The 15376-nt window shown below is 26.4% G+C and overlaps 1 protein-coding gene across 24 annotated transcripts in view; it reads left to right on the top strand.

Moving 5' to 3' along the window:
* Positions 1 to 15376, top strand: part of LOC101251981 (uncharacterized) — a 60414-nt gene that overhangs the window by 12206 nt on the left and 32832 nt on the right. For 6 of the 24 annotated variants that reach the window (XM_069298004.1, XM_069298003.1, XM_069298002.1 and 3 more), the window contains exons 1-3: positions 13398 to 14273; positions 14383 to 14420; positions 15271 to 15373. In XM_069298004.1, the coding sequence (XP_069154105.1) occupies positions 14168 to 14273; positions 14383 to 14420; positions 15271 to 15373 (247 nt within the window). In that variant the 5' untranslated portion in view covers positions 13398 to 14167. Of the gene's footprint in view, positions 1 to 717; positions 1041 to 1128; positions 1604 to 2127; positions 2695 to 13397; positions 14274 to 14348; positions 14421 to 15270; positions 15374 to 15376 lie in introns of those variants that run through there. The other 18 variants (XR_011221255.1, XR_011221273.1, XR_011221266.1 and 15 more) reach the window with 9 other exon arrangements.

Below are 15376 nucleotides of genomic sequence, written 5' to 3'. Positions count from 1 at the left end.
TTAATATAAAACCCTAAGCCCTTAGAACTCCTAAATCGTAAAAACGGTAATGATCCTAAAAAATCTTTAAAAAACCTAAGTAAAAAAAACCTCTTAACCTAAAAAAATCTTACAAAAACTTAAGCTCTTATAAACCCAATGAAACCGAACCCCATGAACCCCAAAATCGTAAAAAATCATAAAAATCTTGAAAACCCTAAACCTTAAACGTAAAAAAACACTCGACCTAATTTTTTTTACAAAAGCTTAAGCCCTAAAACTTCAAAGATAAAAACTTTTAAATAGAAAACCTAGACCTTAAACCCCAGATATTGAACTCTATACCCAAAGAAATCCTAAACCCTAAGAAACCCTAAAACTTAGAAATGACCAAAACAAAATGTAAAAACATTTTAAAATCCTTAATCCTAAACTTTTGAAAACCTGAAACCCTGTAAAAACCCTAAGCTCTTAGAAAGTCTTCTTAATTAGAAATAAAATAAAAACCTTTTAAAATCCTGAACCAAAAAATTCTAGAAAATCTTAAGCCAAAACCCTAAACCCTTAAAACCGTTAAATAAACCAAACACTAAGAAATCCTAAATGCTAAATCCTATACCCTAAGAAATTCTAAATCCTTAGCCGTTACAACCTATGCCACAACATCTGCTGTTTGGGTGACCACTTTGTGCTCACTGGGTGAACCCTCCACTGTGTAATAGCCTGCAAACTACACAGGTAATGTAAACCGCACTAGGCAATCCCTATGCGACATTCTCGACTCAGAAGACATTGAGGGGGGATCAACCCCGGGTCATCCATGTGGATAACCACCCGCCATACTAACGAAGACATACCAAAGGGCTAATTTAAAGTTACCAATTAAAAATGACTTGTGCCCAATTTATGCATCCATCACTTCCCCTCAAACGAATGTGTACACTAATATTTCTGTTTTAGTCTAGAGGGGCACTTGTCCCTTATACCAATTGTATTGATAAAAGTTAGATTAAATCTTGAATTTTAATATATAGATTCTATACTATATTTTTTATTACTAACATATTATTACTATTTAAAAATTTATTATTGCACGAAGTGCGTGTCTCTCCTCTTCTCCCTTATCCTCTCTTACGAATTTGTTTTAAGAATCATCTAGGTGGAGGCATCTCTTTGTGTTTGCTGGTCCTTGTTCAAGATCAGACAGCTCCCTTCAGAAATTCTTCTACTAATTCTTGGTTGTCAAATCTTATCGAATTCAAATTCCGTGATTTTCAATGGAATTGTTATTTGAATTTGGACCTCATTTTCCCTCTTCAATCTTCCCTGTTTCTCTCTATATATACTTTCCTCCCTTTAACGTTTTAGGGGATTTTTTTGAACACTGATTTATCATCTAAAATATAGAGCATTTTCTTAAAAAGATATTAGCTACTTAAACATGTATTAAGAGCTCAAAAAGGCTTAGGTTTTTTCTGCTCGAATTAATTGGAGCTCGACGGGATATGTGTTATGAGTACAATCTAGCTGAAAGTAATATATATTGTGGTCAATATTGTTCTTAAATGATTTGTTATTGCAATTGAAAGCTTATCATTTGCTTATAAGTGAAGAATTTCATATATGTATAACTTTACTTTTCATACTCACAATTAGTTTTGGACTTGTGATGAAGTAGCCAGAACTCATTTAATCACTCTAGTTTGGTTGGTTTGTTTTGAATATAATTAGGACTAGTTATTACTTTAAAAACATGCATATTGTGGTTTGATGGTATGATACTTTAGCTTTAATTCATGACCATTTTGTTTGTTTATTTGTTAATCTCTTTGCTTGTGTTTGTTAAATATTATGAATTCTTCTTGCTCATGAGCCTTTATTTTCATCATTTAATGATTAGTAATCTTTTTTTCTTAATGAAGTTCCAACCCTTGCATGAGTAGATATATCATATTTACATCTCCTAGTTGTATTTTCCAAAAATCGATGCAATATTAATTTATTGTACCGATTTTTGGAGAGTACAACTACGAGATGCAAATATTTTCGTGTATCTCATGGATCGGACATGGTTTTTGTGTGATTTTATTTTTATGCATGTAAATCTAATTCAAGTCTAATGGAGTTCATTTATTGCCTATTGTTGAGTGTTCAAGTGAAAAAAATGAATTACAGGTTCCAAAAGCAAAATACAGGTCTTGGAAAGCTGAAAATAAACTGATATACGATCCGTATGCACTCTGTATATATTGATATACGGATTGAGTGCAACAAATACAGAGCCAAAAAATGAATACATGTATTCAAAGCTGAATTAGACTATATACACTTGGTATACAATCTGATATACAAAAATAAGTACCAAATACAACATGTATACAGTGGTTTACAATCGGTGTATATTCAGTCTTTTAGGCATGAGAATAGGCGAAGCCCAATTTTTGTTTTGCACAGCAGGTCCAGTTTAAGATAATGGGTTGGAATCCATCTATTTGTGGCTGACTCTTTTTTAGAGTTAGGACATGTTGGTACAAAAGCCCAAATTCTGACTTTACTTCCTTTTTCTTATTATTTGTTTATTTGTATTAGCTTTCTAACCTTTGTTTTATTTGAATTTAATTTAATTAAATTTCTAAAAGATAGTTATTATGTTTCAATTGAAGTATTTAAATTTTACATATTTATTTAATACTTTATTGAGATATAAATTATAAATTATGTTCATTTCCTTTCAAGTAAAAAATATGTTATTTTATTTACTTCCAAAGTTAGTCAAGTTTTAGTCAAATCGTAGGTCAACCACACGTTAGCGGATGCTTCAAATGCTTAAACTCTTCTCAAAGCGGGAATTAAACCCCGAACACCCTTGGGGTTTTCTTTCAAATATTTGATTGCTTAAGTCTTTGAAAAATTACATGTTTTATTTATTTCTTACAAAAAAAAATTAAGTGGAGAATCTTTTTAAAAATTATTTTTCTATAAATTTTGAGTTGAATTTATTTTTCGAAAATAAGTTATACATAATTCTTTTTCAAACATGAAACTTGTACTCTGGAACATTTCTCTATCAATGATTTTTTAAAATTTGTATTGATATATACACAATTACATTTTTTAATTATTTTTTTTAATCTTTTCGTAGTCTATATCATAATATAGTTTGCTTAATCTATAATTCTTGGTTTCAATTGGATTGTCAATAACTTTTTCTCTTTTTAAGAGTTAATTATGGATGCAGATAATTTAATAATTAGGTTTATGAGTTGTAAAATGTGGAATGTGAAATACTTTCAAGAACATGACGAAATGATCAATTTGGATATGAATTTTATTGGCGAAAATACATCTTATTCCAGGAGACGGTTTTACTATGAAACTTATGAGTTTCTTAAAAATATTATTTATTTCAAAGTAATTAATGTCTAATTTCTTTCACTTTATAGGGTAGGGTCACCGTTCCTATGTGGGTTATAGAAAAGAAAACACATAAAGCCCGACAAGTGAGTCATGCTTTCTTTAAATTTGTCAAAATTGTCATTATATATGGTTGATTAAGAAGAAAAAACCTGGAAACAAGAGACCAGTTCCAACTCATGCTCAATTATAGTTTTTTCTTTTTAAAACTAAAATTTTGGAAAATATTTGTGATGCTTACACGTTCTTTGGCTAAGATTATGTTTATTATTTTTCTTTTACAAACTTTTTATCGTAGTATAATCTCTAAATAATTAATAGTCATATTCTCATATTTTTATCTTTTAAATAAAAGCATTGTAAGACTTTGGACAAATAATCACATTAGTCTTTTAGATTGTTATGTTTCTACTACTTATTTTATTCATTATTAATTTAACTTGGAGAATAAAACTATTGAATGATGATCGACACATGAAAATGAATGTCGACAAGCGACACACTCAAACTTAACGATATTATCATCCTAACTCAATTTTTCTTCTTCATATTTTTGCACCTTTTGTGCTGAAATGTCACCTTCAACCACCAAATTGGTTGTGTTTGTACACGCTCGCCTACCATGTGTTTAAATATTAATTTTTATTTATTAAAAAAATATTTTATTTTCTTTATCTTTTATTAAATTAAGTTAATAAATTGTTTTTACCTTAGAACATTTTTTTTACCTATTCATTGTTTCGTTCTCTTTTTTTTTTCTATTTATTTGATTTATTCTCTTTTTTTTTATCTTTCGTTTTGATTTGATTCTAAATTTAATTTCAAATGTCTTGTATTAAATTAAGTAAATTTCAAACGCATATCAAAATAAGTAAAGAGGATCAAATAAAACATAAAATGGCAAAGTGTTAAAATTAAAGGACACTATTAAATACATATTTTATTATTTAAAATATGAAACTTTCAAGGGTTGCACTGTAAATGTCAATTGTTTGTTGATTATTTGGTAGTAATATTTTTTGTCACAATTTTTATATATAAAATTTTAAAACAATTAACAATAATTTAAATTTTAAGTAAATGTAAACAAGTGAGTTTTAGAAATGTAATTTTATCTCAGACATAGACATATTTTGTGGAAATAAAGAACGTGTGTAACTTCCTTTTGAAACTGAAAAGGTTGTGTGATAATTATAATTACAATAATTATATTAATACTTATAAATATTATAATTATAAGTATAATAAGTATAATAATAATAAGAAGAAGAAGAAGAAAATTAGTAATCAAACTAATAATTAATTTATATTTAATGAATTAAGTGATAATTTACACTAAGAAGATTCTTCTTGCTTATGTGTACACATAACTATATTTAAAGTGTTTTTGTAAAACTTTAATTCTAAGAGATGAAAGAGTTTTCATTCATATAATTGCAATATATATACTCTATTTGATACTAAGTTGCAATATCTTCATTTTAATCTTATGTTAGAATTTGGATCTTTCAAATGAAGATACTCTTTTTCACAATGAATATTTTCTTCATTCAAATTTTTATTATAAAAATAGTGCAAAGAAATAAACTCATCAAAAAAAGAGAATATTTTAAATTGTTACCTGAAAGACGTGAAACATAATGAAAATTACTCAACTATGATTTTTTTGAGAAAAAAAATCACATAATAAAGAACGTGAATCCAGTGTTTGTATTTATAGCAAGAGAAAACAAAGAACAAAAAAGTAAAAACTCCAAAACTGTAAATAGAAGTTATCATCAATTTTGAATTCAAAAACCTCAACGGTTTAAAATAAAGTCAAAATTTTACAAAGTTTATTTTGTTTTTATCTTAGACCCACATTGTTTTTTTTTATTTTCCTTTAATTTGAATTTTCCCCCTAATTTTCTAGATCTGTTTAGTTTTAAAATTATTTAAAAATAGTTATTTATTATTTAATACCCTTAAAAGTCCTACTTTTTTTTTAGAACTTTTTGGTTTTAAACTCATTTAATAAATAGTTATTTATTATTTAATAACGTTAAAAGTCCTATTTTTTAGAACGGTTTAGATCAAAAAATAGTTATTAACTAGTTAACATATCCGCGCTTCGCGCGGACATTATTAGATTTATGAATAAATTATTTTGTTTAAATATATTGAGTCAAATATTATTATCGTTAAATTCAATAAATTATATTTTTCAACATGTTGTTCACTATCTATGCTTTTAGTATTTTAAATATAGTTGATTTCGTATAATCTATTTGGTATGTTATCTTTAGAAACATGTAAAGAAAGAAAAATTTTCTTATGAAAACTTTCTTTTTGTTTATGCAGCTATAGTAAATTATAAATCATATTTTAGAAGGGAGTTAAATTATACAGTGTTCATAAAAAAATATTAATGAAAAAAGTTACTCTAAACAAATTGATAACCAATAATTTAATAAATTCATAGAGGAACTGATGTGACACCTCTCTATGGCCTCTATTTCAATTTCTTTTTTTTCTCCTTTTTTTATTTTTTTCATTTCTTTTCATTAAATAATTTGTTTATTAATTAAAAAATTCATTCATATTTATTATTCTAATTATACCTAATAATTTACAACAAAACCTCCATCTATTTACCTTCCCTACTTAAATAATATGTCTCTTCAACTTATTTTTAATTGTTTTTATGGTTTACACAAACTTTAAATAACAACTATCTATGTTTAATGATCATTCTCATTTTCTCATTCTTTCTTTTTATTACTATAGTTTTTTTCTCTTTTACATTTTTTTCTTCATCTTTTTCATGAATCATGTACTTAATAAGTTCATATTATCTTCATATTGATAAAGATCATAGATATATTCTTCAAGATTCATCAAATTGATGTTTGCATTAGTTTGGTACAAGTTTATGAATATGAAGAAGGAATCATAATTATTTCAAACTTTCATCAAGAAGATGGTCATATTAGTAAAAAAGTTTGAATGATTTTCAAGTATATCGAAGATTAATTCATTCGTGTATTGCTTTGATTATATTTTTTCATTAGATATATAATTTCATGTTATTCAACAAAAATTAAATTATGAAACTCTACTAATAAACACATTAGAAAGCTCAATTAACATTACTTTCTTCATTTTACTTTGCTTTTTTCTTCTTCTTCTTCTTCTTATTATTATTATTATGTGAATGAATGAAGATGAAAAGTTATATAGTTTTATTTTTATGTAATTTTTTCGTCAAGTTCTAATTAATATTTCAATTTTTGTCACAGTTGAAAAATATAATATTGCTCATGATACATACCAAACTGTTAATAAACACTTATAAATTTATAATATATATATATATAAGAAAATACTAATAAAACACAAAAACTCTATAGAAAATCTCTTTAAAATTGTTACGTGTAGCAACTAAGTAAGACAGGATAAACTATATAACTTGCACATTAATTACTTTAGAGGGTTATCCACACGAAAGATTTTGAAGTCATGAATATTATAAATTAACAATTAACAATTAAAAATAAAAGTTACATATATAAAAAAATGTTAATTATGCACAATAATACTATTAAGTAATTATTTGAAGAGGAAATTTTGAAAATACATTTTACAATATCACACTGGTGAAGAAAAATAAAAAAACATGCTAAATAATTTAGAGAAAAGATAAATGTGATCGGAGGTGATAGAAATGTACCACATCATCTTATTTATTTCTAACATTATAACTTTATATGTAAATAGATATATTGGTTGTAAGTAAATAATAAAGAGAAAATAACTTAAAATATTTTTTTAAAATTGTTATTCTGAAATTATAATCAGAAGAAGGTAAAAAAAAAGGAAAAGAAAGTGAAAAATTAATCTATTAGAATTGAAAATTAGAAAAAGGTGAGTTATGAATGATTATTATTCACTCCTAATAAAGTAGTATGTGAAAAGTTTTTGTTGTAAATGTTCCTCTATTAATAAAAATTATTTTTAATTAATTAAGTAAATTACTTTTACAAAAAATTAATTAATTTAAATAAGAAAAAAGGTCAATAAAGAGAAGATAAATGTCACATCACTTTTTTTATGTATCTCATTTTCAATTATTAAGAGAAGTTAAATAAATTACATTTTTTAGTTTTAATATAATTAATGTGATTAAGGGGAATTTTTTTCTTCATTCTTTTCATTAACTAATTTATTTATTCATTAAATTTTTTAAAAGTACTAAAAGATGATTAATTTATTTTTTGTTTAGTCTATGACTATTTTTTAATATGATGAACTACATCATATATTTTTTAGGGACATCAATATGCAATAGCTATAAGAAATGTATCACGTGCAATATTATATTTTTCAACTGTGACAAAAATTGAGATATTAATTAGAACTTGACGAAAAAATTACATAAAAATAAAACTATATAACTTTTCATCTACATTCATTCACATAATAATAATAATAATAATAATAATAATAATAATAATAGTAATAATAATAATAATAATAATAATAATAATAATAATAATAAGAAGAAGAAGAAGAAGAAGAAGAAGAAGAAGAAGAAGAAGAAGAAAAGCAAAGTAAAATGAAGAAAGTAATGTTAATTGAGCTTTCAAATGTGTTGATTTGTAGAGTTTCATAATTTAATTTTTGTTGAATAACATGAAATTATATATCTAATAAAAAAAATATAATCAAAACAATACATGAATTAATTAATCTTCAAAATACTTGGAAATCATTCAAACTTTTTTACTAATATGACTATCTGATGAAATTTTGAAATAATTATGATTCCTTCTTCATTTTCATAAACTTGTACCAAACTAATGCAAACATCAATTTGATGAATCCTATGATCTTTATCAATATGAAGATCATATGGTGAACTTATTAAGTACATGATTCATGAAAAAGATGAAGAAAAAAAATGTAAAAGAGGAAAAAACTATACTAATAAAAAGAAAGAATGAGAAAATGAGAATGATCATTGAACATAGATAGTTGTTATTTATAGTTTGTGTAAATGTCACGACCCAAATCGAGTCGTGAGTGACACCCACATTTATCCTCCTATGTGAGCGAACCAATCAATCTAAACCCCAACATTTTAACCATAATAAACAGAATACAATACGGAAGACTTAAAACTCATTAATAAAAATAGATTAATAACTTCTAAAACTCAAACACTTATTATTATCCCCAAAATCTGGAAGTCATCATCACAAGAACATCTATCCTCAAATTACTAATTCTAAGAGTATCTAGAAAGCTAGAATAAATAAAAAGCTAGTCCATGCCGGAACTTCAAGGCATCAAGACATGAAGAAGAAGATCCAGTCCAAGCTAGAAGCTTTAGCTCACCCTGAAATCTGGTGTGATGAAGACTGACTAGAGTTGCGGTTGGGTTGAAGACGATAGTACGTTTGCTGCACTCCACAATGAACAAAAAGAAAACATACAAGTAGGGGTCAGTACAAAACACGAGTACTGAGTAGATATCATCGGTCAACTCAAAATAGAAAACAATATATATCAGATAATATCATAAAATCAACTACAATACTCAACAGGTAGCAACATCAAGTACTATAATCATTAATAAGTACGCCAAGTACACCCATGAGGACGCAAGCCTCCATACCATACTCATTTGGGAAATAGGTTCATTAAATCTGAGTATATTACCATAATTCAAGATTCACTCTCTTTATTCCTCTTGTGTCGGAACGTGACACCCCGATCCCCTAATACTACGTGTCGGTTCGTGACACCCGATCCCCTTAATACTACGTGTCGGTTCGTGACACCCGATCCTTCTAATACTACATGTCGGTTCGTGACACCCGATCCCCCTATTGCTACGTGTCGGTTCGTGACACCCGATCCCCCTATTACTACGTGTCGGTTCGTGACACCCGATCCCCCTATTACTACGTGTCGGTTCGTGACACCCGATCCCCTAACCTCATTCTTTTAGTTCATCAAGCCTTCTTTTATACCAAGGCATCATCATTAACAAGAGGTTTTCAAGATTTAGGATTCAATAGCTTCATCATGCTTCTTTCATCACAATTATATCATCACATCCATGCAAGCATACAATTAAGCATATAGAAGGGTTTACAACACTACCCAATACATATCATTCGCTATTAAGAGTTTACTACGAATAGCATAAAAACCATAACCTACTTCCACCGAAGAATTGTGATCAAGCAATCTACTTTCCCAAAGCTGCGTTCTTCCTCTTTCTCAATCGATTTTTTCTCCCTCTTCTCTCTATTCTTTCTATCTTTCTTATTCAAACCCTCTTTCTTTTACCCTAATTAGCATATAATTAAGTATAAAAGATGATGAATTAACCCATTAATTAATTCAAGGTTATCTCCTTTAACCCTCCAGTAGTTAAATTATTAACATTAACCCACTAGATTTATAATTATAGGAGGAATAGTCCAAAACGCCCCTTAAAATATTAAACAGAAATCCGACCCAGTCAGGGTTTACGCAGCCTGTGACGGCCCGTCGTGCCTGCGACGGTCCGTCCTGCTGCTTCCGTCACAAAGTTCAGAGACTCGATTTATTAAAGAGTCTGTGACGGCCCGTCATGCCTGTGAAGGTCCGTCCTGCCACTTCGTCACGAAGTTCAGAGAGTCGATTTCAGTACCCAAATTTCAGAATTCTAAGTGTTTTGGAACGAGACCCCCTCGACGGTCCGTCGTGCCTATGACGGTCCGTCGTGGGATCCGTCGTCTCAGCCAGTTTTTTCAGAAATAAAATCTACTGCTCAAAACGACTAAACATGTCGTTACAGTAAACCATAAGAATATTTTAAAAATAAGTTGAAGAGACATATTATTTAAGTAGGGAATGTAAATAGATGGAGGTTTTGTTGTAACTTATTAGGTATAATTAAAATAATAAATATGAATAAATTTTTTAATTAATAAACAAATTCTTTAATGAAAAGAAATGAAAAAAATAAAAAGGAGGAAAAAAAGAGATTGAAATGGAGGCCATAGAGAGGTGCCACATCAGCTCCTCTATGATCCTCATTTATATATATATATTGATTTAGAGTCCTAAAAATAGTATTACATCGGTTGGTTATTTTTATTTTTACGTGATTTTCAAAATTAATTTTATACATTTAATAATTAAGTTTTTTTTTAATTATTATTATTATTATTATTATTATATCTGTTTTGTTATTATCAATGAGGTTGTGGAAAGATTAATTACTATCATATAATTATTAAATAGGTACTTTGGTTAATCAATTTTTAATTTTATTATTTAATTAATTTTTAAGAAAAATTCAAAATTTAAGATTGTAAATACTCTTTTACACATTATTTTTATAAGAAAGAAACAATTGATTTTATTAAGTAAAAGACTCTAACTTAAATACTAAATAGTAATTTCTTTTCTTTATTAGAAAGACAAATTAATTATATTAATAGTTATTTGAAATAAGTACAAAACGTAAAAACATACAACTTACAATAAAGATATTAATATTTTCTTAAAAAAAATTAAGTTATCAAACAATTGTTATGTGAAAAGTGCAAATTCTCATAAAATTATTACTATGATTTTCCTTAACTAACTCAATAAAAGATGAAATCATGTTGTGATGAAATCATGTTGTTAATTTCAAATTATGACACCTTTTCAACATATTAAATACATTTTTGTATAACTTAAAATATAAATTTAAAATTTAAATTATATAATGTCAGAAACTTAAAAATTGCATACAATTCAAAAAATCAAGTTTAAATTTGAGTTATCCAATTTATACTTGCACAATAATAATTACAAAGGTAAACATATTTCTCCATTGAATACATATATGAGAGTGTTTCTCGTTGATCTAATAGAATTTTTAATAGATCTAACAAATAAAAGTAGATTCCATAAGCAAATACCAATATTTATTATTTCATGATCATTATCAAGACCTGTTTAATCTTGATATCAATTACAAATAAATTACTAATTACTACCTAAATCATTTGCATACAACCACAATTATGTATATATTACAATCACTTCAAAGAGCGAAGATTAATCACCATAAACAAATGTAATATAAAAAATAACAGGAAAAACAAAAAAAACGTTACCGTGTTCAAGTGGTCGAATAAATATAAGAGAATATGAAATTCTGAAATCAATAGACTCTTAAGAATATGTAAGTGATAAGAGTTAAGAATAGTTCTTGCTATTTAAGTACTACGTTATTCGATTGGCTTTTTTTCTAGGGATAAAGATAAAATTAGTTTCTTATTTTTTGAATTTTAAATTTTAAATTTTAAATTAATTAGCCAAATTTTAAAAACTTACGTTTGGATAGTAATTAGATAATTACCATTTTTAAAAAAAATAATTCAAAAAGGGTAGTTAAATTATTTTTATTTTATTTTTTCAAATATCATCTTTTTTTAGTGTTTACTGTTTTTATTTTTATTTTCATATGTTAAATATACAAGTTCTGCATATTAATTTATACATGTAGATTATTTTATTTTAATAAAAAATTTGCGAACGTGTGAAAGAGTTTTTTTTCTTCGAACGTGTGGGAAATTTCCTTTTTCTTTTTTTTAACATCTTCTTTTTTTTAAAAAAAAATTCTTCCTATATTATATAATGCAAAGATAAAATAAAACATGATAGGAATTCTCGCTTCTACAAATCTTTTTATTCTTAATTTTAATTTTTTTAGATGTAGTAATTGAGTACTTTAATTAGTATGAAATTACTTTTTAAAAATTGGAAGTAGTTTGGAAAAATATAATTAGCTTTGAAATTATTTGTGAGCTTATAATTTTGTTATATATTTGTTAATTTTTTATTTTTAATTACAATAATTCAAATTATGGAGTTTTTAAAGGAAGAAGAAAATTCTTAATAAGTTTTATAATAAAAATCCAATGTTTTTGATTTTTTCCCTATATAATTTATTATTTTTCTAAAATTTCATTATTTAAATATTTACTTGTGTTGTTGTCTCCTGCCATGAGTCAATATGGGACTTATTTTTCTAAATTTTTGTTATTTAAATATATAAAAGTTTTTTATATGTTGCTACACAACCGTTTTTGATTTTTGCATTTGTAATTTATAATTTATTGTTTTTTTAACATTTTGTTATTTAAATATATTAAAAAAAAATTGTTTCTACACAACCTTTTTTTTTGTTAATTTATAATTTATTATTTTTCTAAAAAATTGTTATATAAATATGCAAACCTTTTTTTGTTGCAACCGCTTGCCATGTGTCATTTATTTAAAATATTTTATCAGTTCAACAATAGTTTATTATTAAATCTTATTATCTAACTATCATTTTTAAAAAAATAAAAAGGGTAGTTAAATTATTTTTATTTTATTTTTTCAAATAGCATCTTTTTTTTAGTGTTTATTGTTTTTATTTTTATTTTCATATGATATATATATATATATATATATATATGTATGCATATTATTTTGTTTTAATGAAAAATTTGCAGACGTGTGGAAGATTTTTTTTTCTGCGAACGTATGGGAGATTCCCTTTTTCTTTTTTTTTTTTAACATCTTTTTTAAAATTTTCTTCCTATATTGTATAATACAAAGATAAAATAAAACATGATAGTGATTCTTTCTTTTACAAATCATTTTATTCTTAATTTTAACTTTTTTGATGTAATAATTGAGTCTTTAGTTAGTATGAAATTAATTTTAAAAACTGTAAGTAGTTTAGAAAATTATAATTAGCTTTAAAATTATTTGTGATCTTATAATTTTGTTTTATATATGTTATTTTTTTATTTTTTAATTACAATAATTCAAATTATAGAGTTTTCAAAAGGAAGAAAAAAAGTCTTAATAAGTTTTTTTAAAAATCCACCGTTTTTGATTTTTTTCATAAATAATTTATTATTTATTATTTTTCTCAAATTTCATTATTTAAGTATTTACTTATGTTGTTGTCGCCTGCCATGTGTCAATATGAGAGTTATTTTTCTAATTTTTTTTTATTAAATATACAAAAGTTTGCATTTGTAATTTATAATCTATTATTTTTCAAACATTTTGTTATTCAAATATATAAATGTTTTTTTTTGTGTTCCTCCACAACCTTTTTTATTTTTTTTCATTTATAATTTATAAGTTATTATTTTTCTAAAATTTTGTTATGTAAACATGTAAACCATTTTTTTTGCAATCGCTTGCCATGTGTCATTTATTTGAAAATATTTTATCAATTAAACAATAATTTATTATTTAATCTTATTATATATAATTAATTTTATTTATTTAGAAATTCCTTTTTTGGGATGCTGACATGTGGCGTTTTTCACCTCTCCTATTATAAATATATAGTTTTTGTCATTAGTATAATTTTGTTTGTATGTTATTTTTTAAAGAAAAGTAGAATTCATTATTGAATAAAGTTAATGACTTACGTTAGAAAATCATATTTGTATTTAGGTTTAATATTTAATTTTGTTAAGGTTGTTAGTTAATTTGTTGTATTAAAATTTTAGTCGAATTGACAAAACGAACTCAATTTTTGCTATTTCGTTATTACAAATATCCAACCCATCAAAAAGACCAAAATTGTGCCCAACCCCACCGATCCAATTTCTGTAAAACCATTCAACTCTAAGTCTAACATTCTTTACACAACGTCTATACACTAACACTACAAATCGATAATTCCAACGTTGAAAGAGGAGACTCTGGCGTTTGCCACTTCCAACGTTCATTAATGTCGTCAACGGCATTCCAGTCGCTTCATCTTCCTTCCTTCTTCACCTCGTACAAAAGGTGTTCGATTAGACCCGTCCACCTCCACTCCGATTTGGAATCCATTGGTATTTTCTCTTCTCTTCATTCTTTCATCCGTTTTGTTTCCCTCCCTCAATTCGACCTTATCTCCATTTTTTAAGGTTAGTCACTTTTGGGTCTCTTTGGAATTCTCAGCTTATGGTAGAATCTGCAACAACGCTGTTTCTAGAAAGGTAACCTCGCTTTCATATCTTTCTGAATCCTTTGTTATTGTCCAATAATGGTTTCTGTTGCTTTGTTATTTTCCCAATTTCGGATTCCCTAAATTTCAGAGTTAGGGGTTGAATAAAATAGGGAAAAAAGATAGACAATACAGCTCGACCGACCTTAGTTTAGCAAATACATACACTAAAAGAGGTTCTTTCTTTTTTCTTATTTGTAGATTTTCCTCTTTGATTTCAAAGGTGTGGTTGCAATCAATGTTTAATCTTATCATATTGTCTGTGATTTGTGATTTAGTTTGAAATTCTAAATTTAGTTTTTAGGTGGGTTTGTTTTCCTAATATGTCATGGGCTGATTACTAAATTTGTATCTTGACTAGTGTAAACAGGATGAGTCGGATAACTTACCGCCTTACTCTCTTTTACATTGTGCCTGTTGTCTCTTGTTCTAATTTTGGGTATATTCGAAGCATGTCTCTTTGGTTGATTTACTCGTATCTTAGTAAAATACTTGTTTATAAGTTGATAAGATCTGAGACTTTAAATTTACCACTTGGGGTCATCTTACATTCTATTTTGTGTTGGATTTCCAAAATATTTTATGGTCAAATGCTGTTATTGGTTGTATTTCCTCGTTTTAGCTTGTTCGCTGTTTTATCCACAAGTAGACCAAATTCTTATTTTCTTAAGGTTAAAATCTTCAATGCTACTTGTATTTTGAAAAGGAAGTAAGATTTTGAACCATCTTGATGTGTGACGAATTATTGAATAATGCCTTATGTTAGCAGTATAGTTGTTGGTATCCTGCCACCATGAAGCTCTCCCTTGAAACTTACTGTTTAAATATTGATCAATTTGCAGGCTATGGATGCAGGATTAGTGCTCAGTTTTCTAACAGGTTCCTTGACACTCTTCAAGCACGTTGCTGCGCCTACGAAGTACTTTAGCATTGTTGTCAGTTTTGGTT

The sequence above is a fragment of the Solanum lycopersicum genome, chromosome 5, assembly GCF_036512215.1.
Source record: "Solanum lycopersicum chromosome 5, SLM_r2.1".
Taxonomy (NCBI): Eukaryota; Viridiplantae; Streptophyta; class Magnoliopsida; order Solanales; family Solanaceae; genus Solanum; species Solanum lycopersicum.
This window is presented reverse-complemented; position numbering and strand designations above follow the sequence as displayed.